This window comes from Simochromis diagramma, unplaced genomic scaffold (genome assembly GCF_900408965.1).
Source record: "Simochromis diagramma unplaced genomic scaffold, fSimDia1.1 OVJJ01000822.1, whole genome shotgun sequence".
Classification (NCBI taxonomy): domain Eukaryota; kingdom Metazoa; phylum Chordata; class Actinopteri; order Cichliformes; family Cichlidae; genus Simochromis; species Simochromis diagramma.
In genome coordinates, this window is record NW_024387520.1 from 5,317,862 (window position 1) to 5,338,219 (window position 20,358).

General features: G+C 41.3%; 2 protein-coding genes across 5 annotated transcripts; one reads left to right on the plus strand and one right to left on the minus strand.

Annotated features, from left to right (window-relative positions):
* Nucleotides 1-793: 793 nt before the first annotated feature.
* ido1 (indoleamine 2,3-dioxygenase 1) lies at nt 794-7,861 on the minus strand. Its single transcript, XM_040019638.1, has 10 exons — nt 7,678-7,861; nt 6,983-7,078; nt 6,793-6,912; nt 6,569-6,687; nt 6,455-6,469; nt 6,260-6,359; nt 6,022-6,139; nt 2,308-2,359; nt 2,058-2,206; nt 794-1,970 (listed from the first exon to the last, which is right to left on the minus strand). The coding sequence occupies exons 1-10, from the start codon at nt 7,771-7,773 to the stop codon at nt 1,573-1,575; spliced, it is 1,263 nt and encodes a 420-aa protein (XP_039875572.1). The 5' UTR covers nt 7,774-7,861; the 3' UTR covers nt 794-1,572.
* A 926-nt stretch (nt 7,862-8,787) lies between these two features.
* On the plus strand, nt 8,788-20,245 carry LOC120726264 (rho-related BTB domain-containing protein 2-like). Of its 4 annotated transcripts, XM_040019717.1 has the most exons (11): nt 8,788-9,015; nt 9,135-9,305; nt 12,726-12,927; nt 13,024-13,127; nt 13,219-13,404; nt 13,507-14,447; nt 14,550-14,668; nt 15,281-15,431; nt 15,525-15,631; nt 16,507-16,612; nt 16,727-20,245. In XM_040019717.1, the coding sequence occupies exons 2-11, from the start codon at nt 9,286-9,288 to the stop codon at nt 16,930-16,932; spliced, it is 2,142 nt and encodes a 713-aa protein (XP_039875651.1). In that variant the 5' UTR covers nt 8,788-9,015; nt 9,135-9,285; the 3' UTR covers nt 16,933-20,245. The 4 variants fall into 4 exon arrangements, with proteins under 4 accessions (XP_039875651.1, XP_039875650.1, XP_039875648.1 ...); XM_040019716.1 differs by having other exon boundaries at nt 8,788-9,305; XM_040019714.1 differs by lacking the exons at nt 8,788-9,015; nt 9,135-9,305 and adding an exon at nt 10,341-11,057.
* Nucleotides 20,246-20,358: the final 113 nt, after the last annotated feature.

The following is a 20,358-nucleotide window of genomic DNA, read 5'->3' on the forward strand; positions in this document are numbered from 1 at the left end:
GTCAGGGAGTCCTCCACCTACATGGCAATAAGGAAAGACATTATTTACTTTGGCTGGACAATGATGGCTCTAATCAGATCCCCATGATGTGAATACACTGTTCGGCCTATCACCACCCATTTCCAGTTTCTGTTCACCTTTCACCTCCTCGCCTAAGACCTCCCTGTCATCTTATAGAAACATTCTCTATGGCTGCCTGAGTGCCTCGGTTTAAGTACAAAACCCACAAATGACACCCAGCTTAATTTGAAATTTGTAGGTATTTGCTCTGAATTTGTCAGAGTAAACTGAAATTAAAATTGCTGTCTCCATATGCACAGACACATATCTCTCACGCTAAAACTTTCACAGGCCGCGTGTGTAATTGTGTTCTCTCCATTTGCCTCTTCTATTGTCATTCCCGCTCACCAGCATGTGAAAAGAGTTCAAGATAAAGTAGGTCACTCAGGTTGGGGAAACTGTCATGTCTAATTGCCACACCATCTCTCTTATCTGATCTGGCGAGGCTGTTATTGTAATGAAATACCAGTGGAGATGAGCCAGGAAAGGAGAAGATTACACAGCATGAGCCATTCATGGCACAATCCATCCCTTCATTGCCCTGGGTTTTCCACACAGTGGGTTCAGGAAGTATGGTGGGGCATGTGAGGGCTGGATGTGGGCTGGAGGAAGAAGGCAGGATAGCTGAGGTAACCACTCTGATAAGTCGATGCGTCTCTGTTCTGCTTTGTGTTCTGACATGACAACCCTGTTCTGAATCAGAGCCACGAAGTTAAGACACAACAAAGGACGATTATTTTCTGAGATGGAAGAGTCAGATTCCATCCTGGTACTTTAATGAGTGGATGTGAATTTCAATACATCATCACAAGACTGCAATTAATGAATAACACATTATCATCATGGGGTCAGTTTTGCTTGTCAAGGCCAAATCAGGCTTGCTTCTCTCATAGGCTGCCCACTCTGGTAGCTCATCGTAATGCTGCCCTTTAGTGCCCTACCATGGTTTCACACGGTACTGCAGTACTTTATTTTCCCTGATTATTTTACTTAAAAGCAGAAAGTCAGTTGTTTTTACTTCCATACCAGCAGTGGATGATTTAAGATAATCTTCAGGCTGGAGAAACCAAGAAATCTTTGTGATTTGAAAAATACACTTGATCTTGGTTTCTCAGTCTCATTTACCAAAATTACAGGAGTGTTGGTACTGATTTCAACTGTTTAATGTTTAAATGTCATCAAAATATTTGGATCTTGAAATGATGCTCTTTTTTTCACATTCCAGTTCAGATTAAAGAAGCGATTAGTGGTTGCGTGTAATGGAAAGCAACAGTAGTGGTTTAAATCATGGTTTGGATCAATTGACGGGTATCACTCGTGTCTATTAGGCTGAGGTTTGTTTACAGACCCGCCAAAGCTACATGGAAGACAATCAAAAGAGGCCCCTCGCTTTCATTCTGCCAAAAGCTATCCTTTTAAAGACAAGTGAAATAGTGCGGAAAGTCATCAGAGTTGATTTTTCTGGTGGTTTTATTTGATTTGCATGACTCGCGGTTCCTCTGTGATGACAGTTCAGCTGTGATGTTTTATTTCTCTGCTCGCCTCGGGCAGCAATGTATCTTTTGTTTGATCCCTCACAGTTTTTAGGAAAGACATTATGCTTGAGCCTCCGGTGCCCCTCTCCTCAAGTGCTGTGGGTGCTCTGCTGATCATCTCGCCATCTGAGTTGTGGTTTTGGTCACGCAGTTGTCGAGCACGGGCAGCAGGTACTGTGATAAAGCGGCTGACGACATTGATGTGGTAGCTGCGCAATGCCAGCAGCTTTTTAACACAGAGATCGAAGACATTGTTGAGGTCCTTGCAATCTTGCTGCTGGACAAAACTCCTCAGGGACGGCTGCAAAGAGATGTCGTTGATCAGTTTCTTGTGAAGGGGTGGCATGTAGTCCCTCATGTAGATTAGAAAGGAAGCTGGGGAAAAACAAAAGCAGTGAATTCTTTACATTCATCTCTGGCACAGTTGGGATCATGTTATTGACAATTCGTCAGCCTTTTTACCACTTTTTGGTTCATGTTTGACTCCCAGAAGCTCGTCAAAACAGTGCAGCAGACTGCTTTGTGCAGCACTCCCTCCTGAATACCTCATCGGCGCTGTCTGGACCCCTTCATAAACCAGCCCCTTTGGCATACACGGGTTGTCTTTCCATCTAAGTATGATTATGTGACACGGGCACGCACATAGGTCTCAAAAACATGTTTCACTTTGCAACTATGTGAATCGAGAGAAGACAGCAATAGATTTCTATACCCAGACAGGTAGATCCTCATAATGCCATAGAAGACTGAAGGGTCCACATGCACTTAGGGAAGAAAAGAAAACAGTTGTTAATGGGATTCATTTTACAATAATCACGAAAAAAAAGAAAAAAAAAAGCAAGAATTGAATCATTTGCAATCATTAAAAAACTTTTTTCTTTCTTTATCAATGAACCTATCCCAGCTGGCTTTGGGCAAGAGGCGGGGTCATACGCTTGAAGACAGCACAGGTAAACGTTTCAGTCATTTACAAATAACTCTCAATTTAAATTTAAAAAGATTCAGGGAAGGGAGTTTTCTACCCGTGTTAAACATCATTTAAAGCTCTGAGAAGTCTTTGTATGCTGAAAGCAAACAACAAACAGCTGTGATCTTTGGACCCTCGGCTGCCACTGCATTGCAAACTATGCTAAATTATTTAACTGCATAGGAATAAAAACACTTTTTGAAACACAGTTAACAACTCAACCAAAAAAAACATACATACTGTTTAAACAAGATAGAGAACATCATTTCAGCAATCATACCGCATCATATTCCATACATATTAGAAAAGCAAGACCAAAGTTAAACAAGTCCATGTCCTGAACTAACCCTAACCCTGTCTACAGCATAACGTTTTAGGAGACCTGGGTCGTTGACCCAGAGTTTTGAGTTTTCATTATTATTGAACTTTGATTTTGCCATTATTTATCATTTCTAGTCTTTTGGTTTCTTTGTTAGAGTTCTCTGTCTTATGGTTTATGTCTCCGTGTTCTATAGTTGCTCTGTCTCCCCTGTCAGCTGTATCCCCTTGTCAAGTCCGTGTCTCTGTGTTATGTTTCCTGTTTTACTTTGAAAGTCTGTGTCTCATGTTAATGTATCTGGTTTTGCTTCCCTTGTCTCGTTACCCCTGATTTGTTCCAGCTGTGTTTCTCTCCTGTCTCTCATTCACTGATTGCTCCCTCAGTGTATTTAAGCCCTGTGTTTTCCCTCTGTCTGTGTTGTGATCAGTGTTGGGTAAGTTACTTTAAATTACTAACTTAGTTACATTACTAGTTGCTTCCATCAAAAGTAACTCAGTTACTTCATGTTACTCATTACTTTCAAAGTAACTAGTTACTAGTAGTGATGGTGAGATGAAGCCTCATGATGAACTGAAGCTTTCCATCCAATTGGTCGACTCATGGTTCGAAGCATTGTGATGATTCATTTGCTCTACTGCGCCATCAAGTGGACAATTCAAGTGAAGCGGGCTCTTTGATTATAATGATGTGTAAACCTTATGTACATCTGGATAATGACACAAACTAGTGTTTGGTGCTTCACTTTTTAATAAACTAAAAGACAGAAATCAGATTATAGGATGTGTAGTGTTGTTTATTTATATTTTGGTGTTTATCATTTGTGATAGTTATTACTGTGTGCATACTTTATTAGGAGAGACAAAATTTAAAAAAAAAAACATCTCTTCCTTGCTGGTTCCATCGAAGAAGAAATGCACAAGTAACTATGTAGCACGTACGTAATCCAATTCCACAACACGGTGTGATGGGGAATCAGCTGTTTTCCTGCCCATGTTATTTCGAATCTGGCGCGAACCGATGAACCAGTCCCTGAATCAGTCACGTGGTACGGACTGCCCGCGAGGCCTCGAACGTCACTGCATACGTAATCAAAGCAAGCCTCGATACGCGCTTCAGAAAAACGCCCCCGCGATTACCCGACGCACGATTCGAAGCTTCGACACACAGGACACATCACTAGTTACTAGGGAAAGTAACTTTGGTTTTACTCAGAATTCTCTTGTTAATGTGTTGCTTCCGTAACTGGATACCCAGCAAGATTGCCAGTCTTCTAGCTTGCTTACTTGCCACAAGTGCACTGTGCCACCTACCAATAGAAAGGAAAAAATAATGTGCACATTTCCACGAGAGAAATCCCACACCTGATTCTATCCTAGCCTGCTTTTTACATCCAACACAAAAACTGCCGTCGTGGTGCTTTCGATTGTACTCAGAACTCGGAAATTCTGCCTTCTGAATAGGAAGATGTAGGTAACACCAGACTGAAGATGAGCTGCATACAGAGCTGGACTGGGACAAAAAAATCATCCCGGGCATTCCATTATAGGAAAAATCATAAAGCCTTTGAATGAAAATAAACGCTGTTGTGACAGTGATGTACACTGTTCTGATGGTATATATGTATCAATCTATCAATTGTTTGTTGTAAGACTCAGATAATTATTTTTTTAAAAGTGAGACATTTTAAATGAGAATAAGAAAGTATTTCCTTGTGCCCCCCTTTCCCTTTTAATGCCCTACATGGACCCCTGGCAAAACTTTGCTAGATCCGCCCCTGCACAGTTACCAGCTGTCAGCTAAGTAAAAAAAGGATTCTGGTGTTATTTGTCTCTCAGAAACAGTTGATAACTTCCCTTCAACTCATTCATGTCACCTAAAAGGTAAACCTGTTTCTCCATCACCTGTTCAGCTCTGATGATTCAGTAAGGACATCTCCTGGTTTCATCTTCATGTTTCCCTCTCACCACATATTCAAACCGATATCATGACCAGCAGGTTTACAGCTGTGGCTCCAGCCAACATCAGCTGATACTAGAAATTAATATTAAATAAATTCTAACAACAGCTGATCAAGCTTAAACGTGCTGCTGTTGTTTACCGCGACATCCGCTGGTTTCCTCTTTCTGGCGCAAAGCGGACGATAAATAAACAAGAGAGAAAAGCCGATCAGCTGATCATTGATCAGTTTCATGATTGAAGTAGAAACAGGAGAGGGAGGGTGAGAGGATGAGAGAAGAAGAGGCAGCTGTGCAGCGTAAAGACAGAATAACTCCAGCTTTGTGTCCTTTTCATTGTAGCTGAAGTCCGGGACAAAATGTTCCTTTTCACCTCAATACGAAACCCGTAATATTTTCTCTGAATACGAGACGATTCAGTTTTTTATGGGACGGTTGGCAACTCTAATAATTAACCTTATGAACAAAATAAAGTTCAACATCAGTAACACAGCACCCACCCAGCTGTATAGAAACCCCGTCATGCTAGCTAGCACGCAGTACGAAAAAGTCAGCATAACGAAAATAAACTCCACCTAAACTTGGTTCATATCTGACCCAGATGGACTGCAGGTTATAACGTCTTACCTGAAGTTCAGTTCACCTGACACTCTCGGACCAGCGGCCGCTTCGGGTCTCTCCTCTTGCCTCCCTTTTCCTTCATCCACCTGCTGGCCTCCACCACTTGCTAATGTTATTGAATCTGTGGAAGCTCCGCGATAGCCACCACACGAAGTAACGAATAACGAGCCTATCTAAATCCCAGTAACGAGTAACGCGTTCCTGGTTGTGGCATAATAACTAGTTACCGTGCTCGTTACCACAATAATAACGTAGTTACTGTAACGCGTTACTTAATAACGCGTTAGTCCCAACACTGGTCGTGATCTACTGTCTACCATGCTGTGTGGTTTGCCTGTCAACTGGTTTGTTGCTTAGTTTATGTTCTTAGTTCAGTTAGGCTTCTGTTTTCTACCATCCAGCAATAAAGCTGAGTTTTTGAATTAACGTTTGCCTCCAAGTGTCTGCACATTGGGTCCTCCTTACCACCACTCCTGCCTGCACATCAGCCTTCACATAACATAACGTGCAAACATTTTTGGAAAAAGGCTGTAACACATTTAGGTTTTACATCTGAATAAGTACCTTGCATCAGTTTGAGTGCGTCAGTCATGTCCTCAATAGACCGGCTGATGATTTCCAAGCCTCTGGCCACAGCCTCGGTGTCACCACACCTCACACCATTGATCACCGTGGGAATATTCTACAAAGCAGTGGTTCTGTTAGAAATGTCCTCGCTTTAAGGGTGCCCTTATATTTGTCAGTTAACAACAATTATCAAGTGCACATTTTAGGATGTTTCCTGTTTTTAATGTATCTTCACCTTCACTGCAGGAACTCCAGCCAGCTCCACCAACAGAGTGACCAAGAAGAAACCTCGGGCACTTTCTCCACCCGGGAGGCTGACCAACAACTCCAGGTTCCTGTTTGACAAATGTAAGCCATGAAACTTTGTGCATATTATAGTATGATAGCACATATTGTATTATACTGTGTGCAGAAACAGAATTTTACTCACTCCATGTTGAAAGGCCTGGCACAGCAGATATACAGATGGACATGAAAAACAGGACATGTTTATACACATTTGCTGGGTTTACTCAAACTGCTGGCAGGAGATTAGCGGCCTTACCCGTCAGGATCTTTCCTCTTCCAGTTAGCCAATACTGCATCTGCATGTGTGATAATTGGGGGAAGCTCTAAGCGTTGTGACACCTCCCAGTATGGAACAGCCAGACTGCGTGGCAGTATCTTAAAAGAATATCAAAGAGAAATCAGTCATAATAACTGAATCACTTAAGGTAACATGTAGCATTCAGAAAACAGGAGGCAAAAGAAAAACAGACAGTTAGTTACCTCAACTGTATCTTTCTCTCCCTCCTCCCAGACGTAGCCCATGGTCATCATGCTGAGAGCCAGGTGGGCCAGTCGTAACTCTTTGTGTTTCTGCAGAAACTTGCTGCTCAGCAGTGGCATCTGGCCATAGACAACTGTACTGAGCAACTGCTTCACAGTCATCGTGAATGGTGCTTGTCATTATAAATACCTTGTTAATACGGGAGCGCAACTCATGGGACTGCGCAAGCTCTGGGATTCTCAGGGCGATATCCATCCATGGCTGGTAATAAGGTGGAAGCTCTTCCTTTAAATGCACATCATGAGAAAATGTTAATGTTGGTCAGTACCATTAAACACAACTGTAGTTGGTGTAAAATGCAAACAAATCCAAGTTCATGTTGTCCTTAAATGGCAAAGCAACAAACTCATTAAAATCCAAATGGCTCAAGGGGCTCAAAATGAAATGTTCACAACTTGTGACCATCATGTGTGTTGTGTGCTTGTGTCCAAGCAGGACCTTAACTTACTAAGCTTCTTTTTTAGGAACCAGTTCTCCCATCCATCACTGTGCTTCATGTTTTATTTCTGGCTACAGAAATTATGAACATTATTGTTCTCTCCATTTTTGCTCTCTTCTATATGCAAAAATGTGATTTTGTAAACGTCTTCCAGGAATAACGCTCACTTCCTTCATCTTTGTTGGTCTCAATCAATACTAAAGTTAACATTTTTATAACAGCTTTTTTGGCGCTATAAGGATTAATGTAATTGGCAAATTCTCATTAAAGGTTTGGTTTTTAAGTAATACAATGTGAATAAAATGTAATAATGTTACATCACAAACTTGAAACAAGCAAAGCTAAAATAACATACACAGGACTTCAAAAGAGCTTTTCAACGTACCAAAGGATCTGGGAGGATGAAGCCGAGTTCTTCTGAGACATGGTAGGACTTCAGAGAGAAGAGAGCTTCGGTCTGGTCTGTTTCAGCAGAAGCCATAGAGAAAACAAGGCAAGCACCAAAAACTGCAATGATCCTCTGACTAGCTGAATGATCCCGGACACCCCAGTCTGGCTGGACTCGAGCACAAAGGTATTGCTTACACAACCTTTATACCTGAGTTCTGCTGTTGCACAATTCCAACTGTAGAAAATCAATACTTCACTTTGTGAATCGTATAGTATGAAACAAATAATCGGTGTCATGCTTGGTTGATCTATAACCGTCCAAACTGTTAAAGTTATGCAAAGAAGAAACTAAAGCCAGTTGGGATGCTTTGCATGTTGTAAAAAAAAAAAACGCCTTGTTGTTTTCCCACATTTCCTACGGGTTATCAGGAACGTAACTGATAATAAATAAGGAACAGATATGTTACTTTTACAAAAGCACAATCATTTGTTTATCAGCCTTTTGTTTAAGAACTCTTTGACAGCAGATTCATCTGAAACAATAAATAAATACGCTAATAATAAGTTAATAACGTGCGTAGGCGTGTCTTTTTCAATTTGTATTCATATCCTGAAGATAACACGCTCTTCATGTTTTGACTGACAGCTATAAAAGACTGCTACTTAAACAAAAGTGCTCCATATATCTGGAACAAACTCCCAGAAAGCCTCAGATCAGCTGAAACACTCAGTTTATTTAAATCCAGGTTGAAGACTCACCTGTTCTCAGCTGCATTTGAATAAAGCACCAAATCCACACTTTTAAGCTTAAATTTCAAAACTTATATTTTAACTACTGATTTTATCTACTGTTTTTTTAATCAATTTTAAATCACGCTTTTTATTGTTTTTGTTTTTTAATGTCTCTGTAAAGCACTTTGAATCACCTTGTTGTTGAATTGTGCTATATAAATAAACTTGCCTTGCCTTGCCTATAACATTTTATGCCGTGTGGCTTTTATTTTGAAGGGACTTTCTCCTTTCTCTACCCTCTATATAAAAGAGGATTAAGTCAAATTTAGACTGTCAGCCTCACCTGCTGGAGGAGACTGAACACTGCAGTTTCCTTAAACCAAACCATGCACTGCACAGTGTATGTGCGTAAACAGTAAATGAATCAGGCCAGTAATACTCAGTGCTCCAGAGCGCCAACAAACCGGCATTTCACTTTGCGATTTGTCACGTGTTTTGGAAATACTGAATGAAATGAACCCGCACTAGGACATGAATCTGTTGGAGAAGTTTCTTTGTTAAAATCAGCTCAGCGGCCTGATTTCTTTTTGAGCAACTCCACGTAAGCTTCGGTATTGTAACATTTGCAAGTCGGTGTAAAGGTCAGCTGTAATTTGATCCTCTTGCTCCTGAAACATAGATAACAAACACCAGACTGCATTGTTGTGCTTTCTAACACAGATGACAAAATAACTGGAACACTGGGTGGCTGTAAAGATTTCCTGATCTGAGGCTGAGGACAACAGCGGTCTGCCAGGGAGCTGGACTTTAAGGAAGTGCTACTTCACTGACAGTGCAAACTCACTTTTAGTAGGCCTTAACTTTGGAAACCATGGCTGTCAGTACCCATGAGTGAGTTGCTTTTTTTCTTTTGTGCGTGTGTGTTAAATCACTGAAGTTAAACAATAGCTAAACTTCCTGCCAATTAGATCCATTGATATGTTTTTGCAGTTAAATAGCTGACATTAGCTAGCTGCTGACACTGAAGGATGATGTATGGTGATTATGATAAATGTCAAGTAAATCCAGGAGAATCTGATTCACTGAACACAGTTGTTTTAATGCTGAAAATAAAAGCTTTAACACAAACTGATGAACGGCGGTGACTTACAGACCTACGAGTCTCGTAGGTCTCTTGGGTCTTTATTGCTAAGTAAGAAGCTCCAAACAGCATCATTTTGGTAATATGAAAGAAAAATAATTCAAATTTGGGAATTTAAAAGTCAAAGTACGTGCTTGTGACCAATGTTCCCTCTAATTTTTCATGTGTCTGAGCGAACACACAAACTCCCTGAGCGGTCCCTTGGACCACTGTGAGCAACAGCAGACATGTCCACTGTGGTCACGCCAGCATCGAATCCATCCAAGTTACATGGTTTATTAAAATAATCAAATTACAGCATTTACATTTATGTTAGACTACTTTTAATTAACTGCTTTAGCCCACTTACACGGGCGCAGCCAGTCACTTACTGACTAACACTGCAAAACAGAATTGTTAAAGTTTCAATTTTAATTTCAAATCAGGTTAGATTTTTTTTGTGCGCAACGCAGATTTTTTTTGTGCGCAGAGACCGTGCCAGCAGTGCGCAATTGCGCACGCGCGCAGCTTAGAGGGAACATTGCGTGACACTGTAATGACGAGGCAAATGTTAACAGTTAACATATTTGTAGCGATAATGTGAGTCAAATCAAAAGATAAAATGTGCACTTCATAACAACTTGTATAAAAGGGACAGAGTCTCAAAAGTCTGCTAAAGTCTGTGTATTTCCTTTAAAATATTTGTATTATTTCTTAATTTCTATTAGTGTTTAAGCGTTTTTATTTAGATTATTATTATTTATTTTCTTATTGTTGTGTTTTTTATTTATTTATTTATTTACTTACTAAATGTATTGAGTACAATCTAACTTCGTTTTCATGGTGTGGTAGTGTCACAATTACAGTGAAGTCTCTTATGTCTTAAACAAACAGGAATTTATTCCGTTTTTGTCGTGTATCCGACATGCCTGCAACCACTGCGTGTAGGGTGTGTGAGTGTGTGTGTGTTTTAGTGTATACATGCATGCAAAAGTTAATCCCTGGTCTTTCTCCGCTGTAAGTCCACCTGACACACCCCTTCTTACACCACTATGATTAGAAGGGAGCTGATCATTCATGCTTAACGTGTCCGAGGTCTCGCGGGTTGCATGAATTAATCATAACCTGGGCTAAATAAAGTATAAAGTATGAGCGGATCAGTGTTTTGTAATAAATAGGTTTGGGGGTTTTCTTTTTTCTTTTTTTCCCGTCTGTGCGCCTGCCTATTATTAGCTACGGAGGCCATCCAGTAAGTGGAGGTGGGTCTATGACGGTCAGGGCTGCAGCTCTGCATCGCACCGTTAGACTTCACCTCAGCGTCCGCGTTTCTGCCAGTGCCATCGGGCTCGTCGCACCGATCCAGAGCACCTTTCCTGAAACATCGGCTATTTCCAAGCCTCGTTCACCTCGCCTTGAAGATGAAGTTAAATACGAGCTGCCGTCAGGTGCAAGACGCATCCGATGGAGCCCTGCTTTTTATCTCGTTCATCGACCAACCCGATGCAGCACTTCCTTATGTTGCGGTAAGGATGGTCGGCAACCGTTATGACCACAGCGTCAGAATGGTTTTTATTCGCTTATTTTATGGGGGAAGGCTGGTTTTTGCGATGAACTCGGAGCCGGATAAACAGGCTCAAGAGTCAGTGACGGGGCGTTACATAACGTGTAATGCAGCAGAGCCTCATGACTAGTGTCTCGGTGGTGGAGGGAGGCACTGTTCGGTCCTTCTGGTAGGGTATGCATGTTTTTATCATCCTTGTTATGGCAGATAACCGAGGCTCCTTAAAAATGTGTTTTTAAGATGATCGACTTAAGGCACTGTGCGTTATATAGTATATCTCACCACATTTTAAAAATCATTAATTAATTCGTGAGTTGCGCATTGTAGTCTGTAACAGGAAAGGGCATTTGAATGAGCAATTGTAGGGGCGGGGTATCTCTATAGTATCAGACAGGCCCAGCCTAAGGTCAGACTGCGAGTTGTTTTGAAAGGTGAGAGAAGCCTATGGTGATGCGGATTATGCAGTGAATGAAGAGCCCGATTTTTTTATGAATGGCTACAAAGTGACCATGAGGCAAAGAAATCATAGTAACCCATGATAGTAATATTTAGAGCACTGTGTGAACCAAAGTAAGCAAATGATGCTGCAAAAGTGTTTTGGATAGAAAGTCCTTTTAGTATAAGAACAGCAGAAGTTATGCTTTAGAAAGGGAGCTGCTTTTTTGTTTTTTCCTGATAGTGGGCACTTGACTTCCAGGTAGGGGTAGCTGGCTTCATTCATAAGAAGGCAGCACTATCTGAGAATATAAATATGAATGGAGGCTATATTCCAGTCCGCTTACGCTTTCAAGAGGGGGGGGTGGCTCGGATGGAGATTTCTTGTTTATTCGTGTCAGCTCTGGATGTGTAAATTAAACATGGCGTGACTTGGGTTTCAGATGGTTTAAAATCACGTTACGACACTTAACAGTGGTGTTGTCTCTATACATCAAATCAAAAAAGAGCATAAATAACAGAGGCTTTTCTGATATAGGGTCTAACACACTGACACCAACCACAGTTCCCTTGGAAACTGGAACAGCGACCTAAATCGTCAGCAACCATTTTCAAGACACAGAAATAGTCTGTTTACCTATTCCTATTGTTTCATTTAGGTGCATGCCACATGCATGAGGGCTGTGATGACTTAAGTTATAAGCTCTGAGGTATAAGGTTGGGGTGCTATGCTTGAGATGTAATGACATGGGGAAAAAAGAAAGGGAATTTTAAGTTTCCTGATGGTTGGAAGAATTGCAGGGATGTGTCACACATGTAGCATTGCAGCAGCCTTTATTAAAAGAGGAGCAGTAGCATTTAAACTTATTTAACTCTTTTGAAACTAAGAGTGCCTTTTCTCTACCTTTTAATTAAGGTTGAATAAAACCAACCTATCGCCTAGCTCTGATTTGCTGTATATCTCCCGTCGTTGTTTGCTCAGTACTTTCATTCTTTTCTACATCAGGAACAATAAAAGGGAACTTGTGAATAGACACAAGGAAGTCACGAGGCCATCCCCCTGATAGCTCTGCAGGCAGAATTAGCAGTGCAGATGAAGCCTTGTCAGTGTCTGTCCCTGTAGCGTTCATGGCAGGGTAGTATGGGACTGAAAGTGCTAATACACGACTTTCTGCACACCTTTATATTCTGACAGGCCCCAGCTGACGGATTCTGATATGGACTATGAGAGACCAAACGTTGAAACTATCAAGTGTGTGGTGGTGGGAGACAATGCAGTTGGGAAGACCCGCCTCATCTGCGCCCGGGCCTGCAATGCCACCCTGACTCAGTACCAGTTACTCGCCACACATGTACCCACAGTCTGGGCAATTGACCAATACAGAGTATGCCAGGAGGTGAGTAAGAAAGCTCAAATAGTTTGGGTTTTTTGTCCCTTGATATAGAGAGGCTGGTGGTTGTAGAAATACAAATATTTTTTTGGCATCTATCAGGTTTTAGAGCGCTCAAGAGATGTTGTGGATGATGTCAGCGTGTCACTCCGCCTTTGGGATACTTTTGGAGACCATCATAAGGACCGGCGTTTTGCATACGGCAGGTGGGAAAATGTGAAATTCTATGGTCTTTTTACCATCAGTTGCTTTCATCTTACCCGAAATAAGCAAGTTTGCCCTCTGGCTTCCCTTCAGGTCTGATGTTGTGGTCTTGTGCTTCTCAATCGCCAATCCCAACTCTCTGTACCATGTAAAGACTATGTGGTACCCTGAGATCAAACACTTCTGTCCCCGTGCTCCTGTCATCTTGGTAGGCTGTCAGCTGGACCTGCGCTATGCTGACCTGGAGGCAGTGAACAGGGCACGGAGGCCTTTAGCTAGGTACTCAGTTTTGCATTTATCTCTCTATATGCAAGAACCTTCAAGTTTCATGTCCGAAAGGTTGATTTACTTCCGATTAACTTCTGATATGTTATTTTTCAGACCAATAAAATCCAGTGAGATTCTTCCCCCAGAAAGAGGCCGGGAGGTGGCCAAAGAGCTGGGAGTACCATATTATGAAACCAGTGTTGTTGCTCAGTTTGGAGTCAAGGACGTCTTTGATAACGCCATCCGAGCTGCACTCATTTCACGCCGCCACCTGCAGTTTTGGAAATCTCACCTCAGAAATGTCCAGCGACCTCTCCTTCAGGCACCCTTCTTGCCACCAAAACCTCCCCCACCTATAATCACTGTGCCACCTCCCCCTACCACCACAGAGGAGCATCCAGCCGGTCTTCTCGAGGACCCACACTGTGCCGATGTCATCCTGGTCCTGCAGGAGCGACAAAAGATTTTCGCACACAAGATATACCTGGCGACATCCTCTTCAAAGTTCTACGACCTCTTTATTATGGACATGCAAAATGAGGAGACCGAAAAGCCCCCTCGGGGTCCGATCTCTGGGCGAGAGCTGCTGATGCGTGCTGCAAGCTTTGATGTTTGTGAGAGCAGCGATGATGGAGACAGGGCCAACCTGAGGGCCTGCACTAGTGACGGGACCTTGAAAGACTCTGAGGTCGCCCGGCGGGGCAGACTGCTCTCCTCGTGGAGCCGAGCCTTTGTCAGCATCCAGGAAGAGCTTGTGGACGACCCCATAACGTACAGCCCCAGGCCTATGACTGTAGTCCACATGGACCAGTCCATGCAGCTCGGTCCTTTTCGAGCAGTTCTTCGCTACTTGTACACTGGCCAGCTAGACGAGAATGAAAAAGAGCTAATGCACATTGCTCACATCGCTGAGCTGCTGGAGGTCTTTGACCTGCGGATGATGGTGGCAAACATACTGAACAATGAAGCCTTCATGAACCAAGAAATCACCAAAGCCTTCCATGTGCGGCGGACAAACAGAGTCAAAGAGTGCTTGGCCAAAGGCACTTTTTCTGGTGAGAGCAAATCATTACATGTATTTGTTTGTCTGCCCAGCTTGAAGTAGAGTGGATGCCGGTGTAAGTGAGGTTTTACTAGCTCTCACTTCTGCGTTGCAGATGTAGTTTTCAAGCTAGATGATGGGACGATCATGGCCCACAAGCCTTTACTCATCTCTAGTTGTGACTGGATGGCAGCTATGTTTGGCGGGCCTTTTGTTGAGAGCTGCACCAAAGAGGTGAGTCGAGGACAGGCTAAAATCAGCCCTGTATGAAACACGTAGTTCAGCATTTATAGTTACATACTCATTACCAGTCAAATCATTAGTGCATTTAATTAGCTTATAATTAAAGAAAGCACACTTGTGTAGCACATCTCAAATACACAAAGTGGCTCGTGTAGTACACCAATGGACTACGTGAAGTGTGTAAAAAGTATAATTAGAGGACTGCAAATCTGCTCTAATACAATTACACTGGCTTTGTGATCCAAGTGTACTGCAGTTCTCTGAGGCCTGCTAATTGTGCCTGATTCTACTATGAATTAAAAGTACTACAGATTCATAAAACGCCTGATATAAGAAAAGGTTTTTAGATCGTTTGGAATTGAGATTGTGTCTTTTCAAATGATCCATAGTGTATCAGATAGCTCTGTAAAGCTATATTTAGATCACCTATGAAACTCACGATGTGTCCCTCTCTTGCTGCACAAAAAGTAAATATTTTTTGTAGTCTGATCGTGTAAAATGTTGTACAGGAGATTCCTTCTCGCTCTTCCTCTCTCTGTGCACACCTGCTGAATCCTTCAGGACCTGAATCATGTTATATTTTGCATGTTTTCTGCTCCTAAGGTGCTGTTCCCCAACACAACTCGCAGCTGTATGAGGGCTGTGCTAGAATATCTGTACACGGGCCGCTTTTGTTCTCGCTCGGATCTGGATGCAATGGAGCTCATTGTTCTTGCCAATCGACTTTGCCTCCCCCACCTGGTTGCACTTACAGGTATTACATTTGGTATCATTTTCCCGTAAAGTACAGGATTGTATGACATGCAGCCGCAGTGTGCCCTTCCAAGCCGTTGCCTACAGAGAGCAGCTTTTATGTTTCTTTCAGAACTCTACACAGTAACAGTGCTGACGGAGGCGGCGATGATGGGGGCTGACATCGATGGAGATGTGCTGGTGTACTTGGATATGGCCCAGGTAGTGTGACCTGCCAATCATTTCGAGCAGGGATTGTTCTTAACGCACTTACACAACGCTGTGACAAAATAGATTTTATTTTTATTATTAATGAGGGCATTTCTCAAAGGGGACTTCTCTTGAGGCTAAAATAGTTTTCACAGGCAGTAGGTGGGGCAAAAGACACATTAAATTAAACTGCCCTTACCTAGATGAAGGATTTTTGGTGCAGTGAGCAACTGGGAGACAGGAATCATGCTCAGCACTGTACATCATCCTGTCATTAAGTTTCAAATGGGTATATTTTCCATTTACCCGGCAAGCTCATTTTGCTCATTTTTAATTTATTTGGTGCAATTCACCACTGAAACGCAAACATTAAAATGAATTTTCATGTTGTTTTTTTTAATTACTATACTTCCGCCTGCTTTGCCAGACCAGAATATAGCAAACAAATCAAACTGGCTAATGGCTGTTAGATTTTTTTTGTTTGTTTTCTGTGTGTTTGTGTTTTCGCTTGTTAGCAAGGAAAAGAAAAGGGGTAGATTTGTGGGAAATATATTGGAGAAAGACTGTTGATATATATTAGAATCCTTAGAATTTGTTACTTTCTGCTGTACTTTGTTAGTTGCCATGCTAACTGCAGCATGCTAAAATTAGCACAGTAATGCTACCATGACTAAGCTTCTAAGTGCAGTACAAATTTACTTAATGGCTCTGACAAAGAAGTGTAAACAAGATAGTCTAAATGTAAGGTCAACTCAAATGGCCTCTGTACTCCAAATATAGATTGTGTTTTTAAATATGTGCACTTCATGTCAGCAAACCCCAGCGCTGCTTTTTATCTCCAAAACAAAACACACAGAGTGATGATATATGACTTTGTGTGCTGACAGTTCCACGGTGCCCAGCAGCTCACTGGCTGGTGTCTTCACCACATCTGTACCAACTACAACAGCATCTGCCGCAAGTTTCCCCGAGATATGAAGGCCAAGTCTGCAGGTAACAAACATCTGATCAATCTTTAATGCTCTCCTCTCATTAGTAGCGAACACCAGTGTGAGACAGAGAGTAACTAAAGAAAAGATTGTCTTGAAAATATTTACTGTGATTCAGAGAACCAAGAATACTTTGAGAAACATCGCTGGCCGCCGGTGTGGTACCTGAAAGAAGACGACCACTACCAAAGGGCACGCAAAGAGCGCGACAAGGAGGACTACCTGTACCAGAGGAGGCAGTGTAAACGCAAGTGGCTCTTCTGGAACCTTCCTTCTTCCCCTAACTCAAACTCTCCATCTTCTGGCTCATCTGCAGTCATCTGACGGAGTGGTAAGGAGAGGCCCACTCTGCAGCGCGTCAGTGTGGATGCAAGCTGTAAAAGCTCCAGTCAAACATAAGCGCTGCTGGCTAGATACGCCCCAATTATTCAGGCACACAGTTACATTTACTGTTTGCTTACCTCTGCAGTCAAACAGCACTCCAGGTTTCCAAGTTCAGCTCAGTCTAGCGGTCAAAGTAATGAGTTTTGTTTTTTAGATTTTTAGCTTGTTATACGCGAGACTCAAATCTCAGTGATATGAACCTTACTGACAAACGGTACAGTATATCTGGCGCAAATATCACCTCACATGGATTGTTGTGCGTTCTGCCATCTGAGTTTTAAGTTTAAAAAACAGGACTCTGCTGGCACAGAACCTTTCACCCGTGGTGTCATCAGTTACATTGAACTGATAACCAAGTGCTGCTAATCAGCTGCAACAACCAGCAATTCAACACAGAATTTAAGTCTCAGAGATATAACACACAGGATGTAACAATAGCATGGCCTACCTGGAAACAGTTACTCCGATCATGCCTATTATTATCATGGATGCATAAGTGATAAAATACTGGCAACTTCTACTCATGTATATTTTTGTACAGTCGTTCTATTTTTGAATGTGTACAGCTTGCATCACTGAAGGCGATGCAAGCCTGGACACAATCAACTTGTGATTTGTGTCCTCTTGTCACAAAAGGGCTGTCGTTTACATGAATTGATTCAGTGTCCAGAGACACAAGAGATCCCAAATCAGAGAAAGAATCAGTCTTTTCAGTAAAATGCCAGCAAAAACAAACCAGATCAATAATATTTACTACGTGTCATTCAATGAGGATTTTTATCAGTTCTTCACTGAAGGTTTCCGCTAGTTTCCCACAAAGCTGCATTTCTGGAGTTGAAGAGACCACGTGGACTCTGTGACAGTGATGTGTATCTCTCTCTCTCTGGCGATGATTTAGCCTTTAGCGATTGATCTTAGTTGATTAGAGGTTGCAGTGGGATATGTAAGACTCGCGCATGCATGAGGCCTCCTCACGGCCCTTCATGTGAATTCATCAGTACATCTTCTACACACCCAGCACTTTCTGGACTCTTCTCTGCAGAGACAAACACACACACGAACTTCCAGTATTGGCATCCTTTTGAACAGCGTTAAGGACAGTTTGGCATCATGACACACTCAAACAGATCTTTATTATTTCTTTTAAAGGAACTGGGAACTGGCTGCATTGCTAAGATGTTCAAAATGTTTCCAAAACAGTTGTGAAGAGGTTTCAATCAAATCATTTTTCTTGATTTGTTTTGCACGCCTCACAGTATACGTTCAGAGCTGTCATCTACTGTTGTACTTGACTGTCAGAAGGGCTGCAGCATTTCGATCAGCAGTCACGGCGCTCAGTGAAGATGGGTGGTATTGTAAATTGTAAAAAAAAATATCAACTGCAAGTAACTTGCATCACTCTAATGTGCTGTTACCTAAAAATGTGCACTGCAGGCAGTGAGCAGAATTATACAGTATTACCGAGTAATACACACACTGAATACAGACTTGACTTATCTGACTTGCATTTAGTTACTGTGCAGCTACAAACTTGTTTAATACTCATTGTGCTTACCTCCATTATATATCTTACTATACATACAATTTACAGGCAGTTCAAATATACAGTTGACTACTAGTAAAATAGGATAGTAAAGTAGACACATTGCATTATAAAGATCTACATTCATAAAACATGCTAATGCTATGTAAAAGAATCAGTTCCAGCATTTGCTTTTCAGGCTTGCTTTAATCCATTATGATAATTCTTTTCACCTGCATTTTTAAGTAGACATAATTAGAGCCAAGAAAAGAGTTTAAAATAATTAAGTGGTATGAATTAATTCAGCGACAAAGGCTAAATGTATTGCTTGTATTAATTCCTTGAGTAATAACTACACTGCATGAACAGAGCCCCGCCAAAATAGAAGACATTAATTTGCAGTCGTTTAAAAATGTAACGCATATCAGAGTGGTGGTCCTGGTGTTCGAAGCGGTATCTTTAAATTGCTGTCTTTTATATTAAATCATCTGTTGTTAAGCAAAGAAAAAATTGAGAACTTTAATTTTTAGGAATTTTAATCAGCAGTATAGATGACAGCAAACACCAGAAGGCTGATGACCCTCTGATTTTATTCTAATTCTGAATGTTTTTAAGTGCTCAATTATTTGAGTAATAGATAGTGTTTAGATAACTCAAAATACAGTTTGGTGTACTTTAGCAGCAGGAGGGTCTATATTGCTATAGCTTGCCTTGATGGTAGGACTGATGAACTTCATAGTTTGTTTAGACATGGTTTCCATTCCTCAGTGCATCGCATTTCTCAGCGAATCTTCTGCTGTTTTGCATCAAGAACACCTCATGCCTTAATGTACAGTGTACTGTAGTGTGTGCTATTGAATGTAAAGTAGTGTTACTGTGGTCACTAGTTTGTTTGCTATATCGTAAGCTACAATGGTGCTCTCTAGGCTGTGTGTGTATCTATAAATGTACATAATCCATAATTTGGATATAAAGCAATCAGTCAGTGTGTGATTCGAAGAGTCCAGTGAGTGTGTGTCAGTTTGAACACTGCTAAAGGTTTATGATTTTGTTTGTTTGTTTAAAGCTGAACGACAAGATTAAAGACTCTGGCTATTAAGGCCACACTAGACTAATGAGAAACCATCAAATTTGTGACATTAACCATGAAATTAATGCAGGGATTTCAAAATTTTGTTTCATTATTTTAAAGTTTCTTTATGTACTCCACTGAGCTCCAATTTCTGAGACTGCATAGTAGCAAAATGCTAAGATAGTGTGGACACTGGAAGCTAGATGGTAACTCTAAATGTAAATACATATATATTTGACTTCTGCAAGTCGAACTCGACATAGCAATCGATACAAGCTATTGCATAGGTTAACATACATACTGTTTTGTACTATGCATAATGAAATGTCTGACTTTGAAAGTATAAACTTGCACTGCTTTGTAGCACCGGGTTCTCTTCAAATTGCATTAAAGGGTACTGCAACATCATTAGATGAAGAAGTAGACAACATCAGGTTAAAATAAAGAAGAAGAAAAATAAGATCATGAATTATAAATTAGTTACTACTGGGGCCCTTTTCCATTTGTTTGGGTGCTAATATCACAGCTGCAGAGAAGCACAAACCAAAGGGAGCTTTAGCAGCACCAGGAATATATATTATATGCTGCACAATCACTACTGCATAGTTTAAGAGGCCTTGATCAGAAATTGTTGAATATTAAATAAAATTTAAAAAAAACAAAACAATAACAGAAAAGAAAAAAAACTTGAATGTTTTCTCAGTGTTCAAAACCTGGATGACACTTTGTTTAGTCACCAGGTTTTTATTTTCTTTGTCTTCGTTCTCAAGAG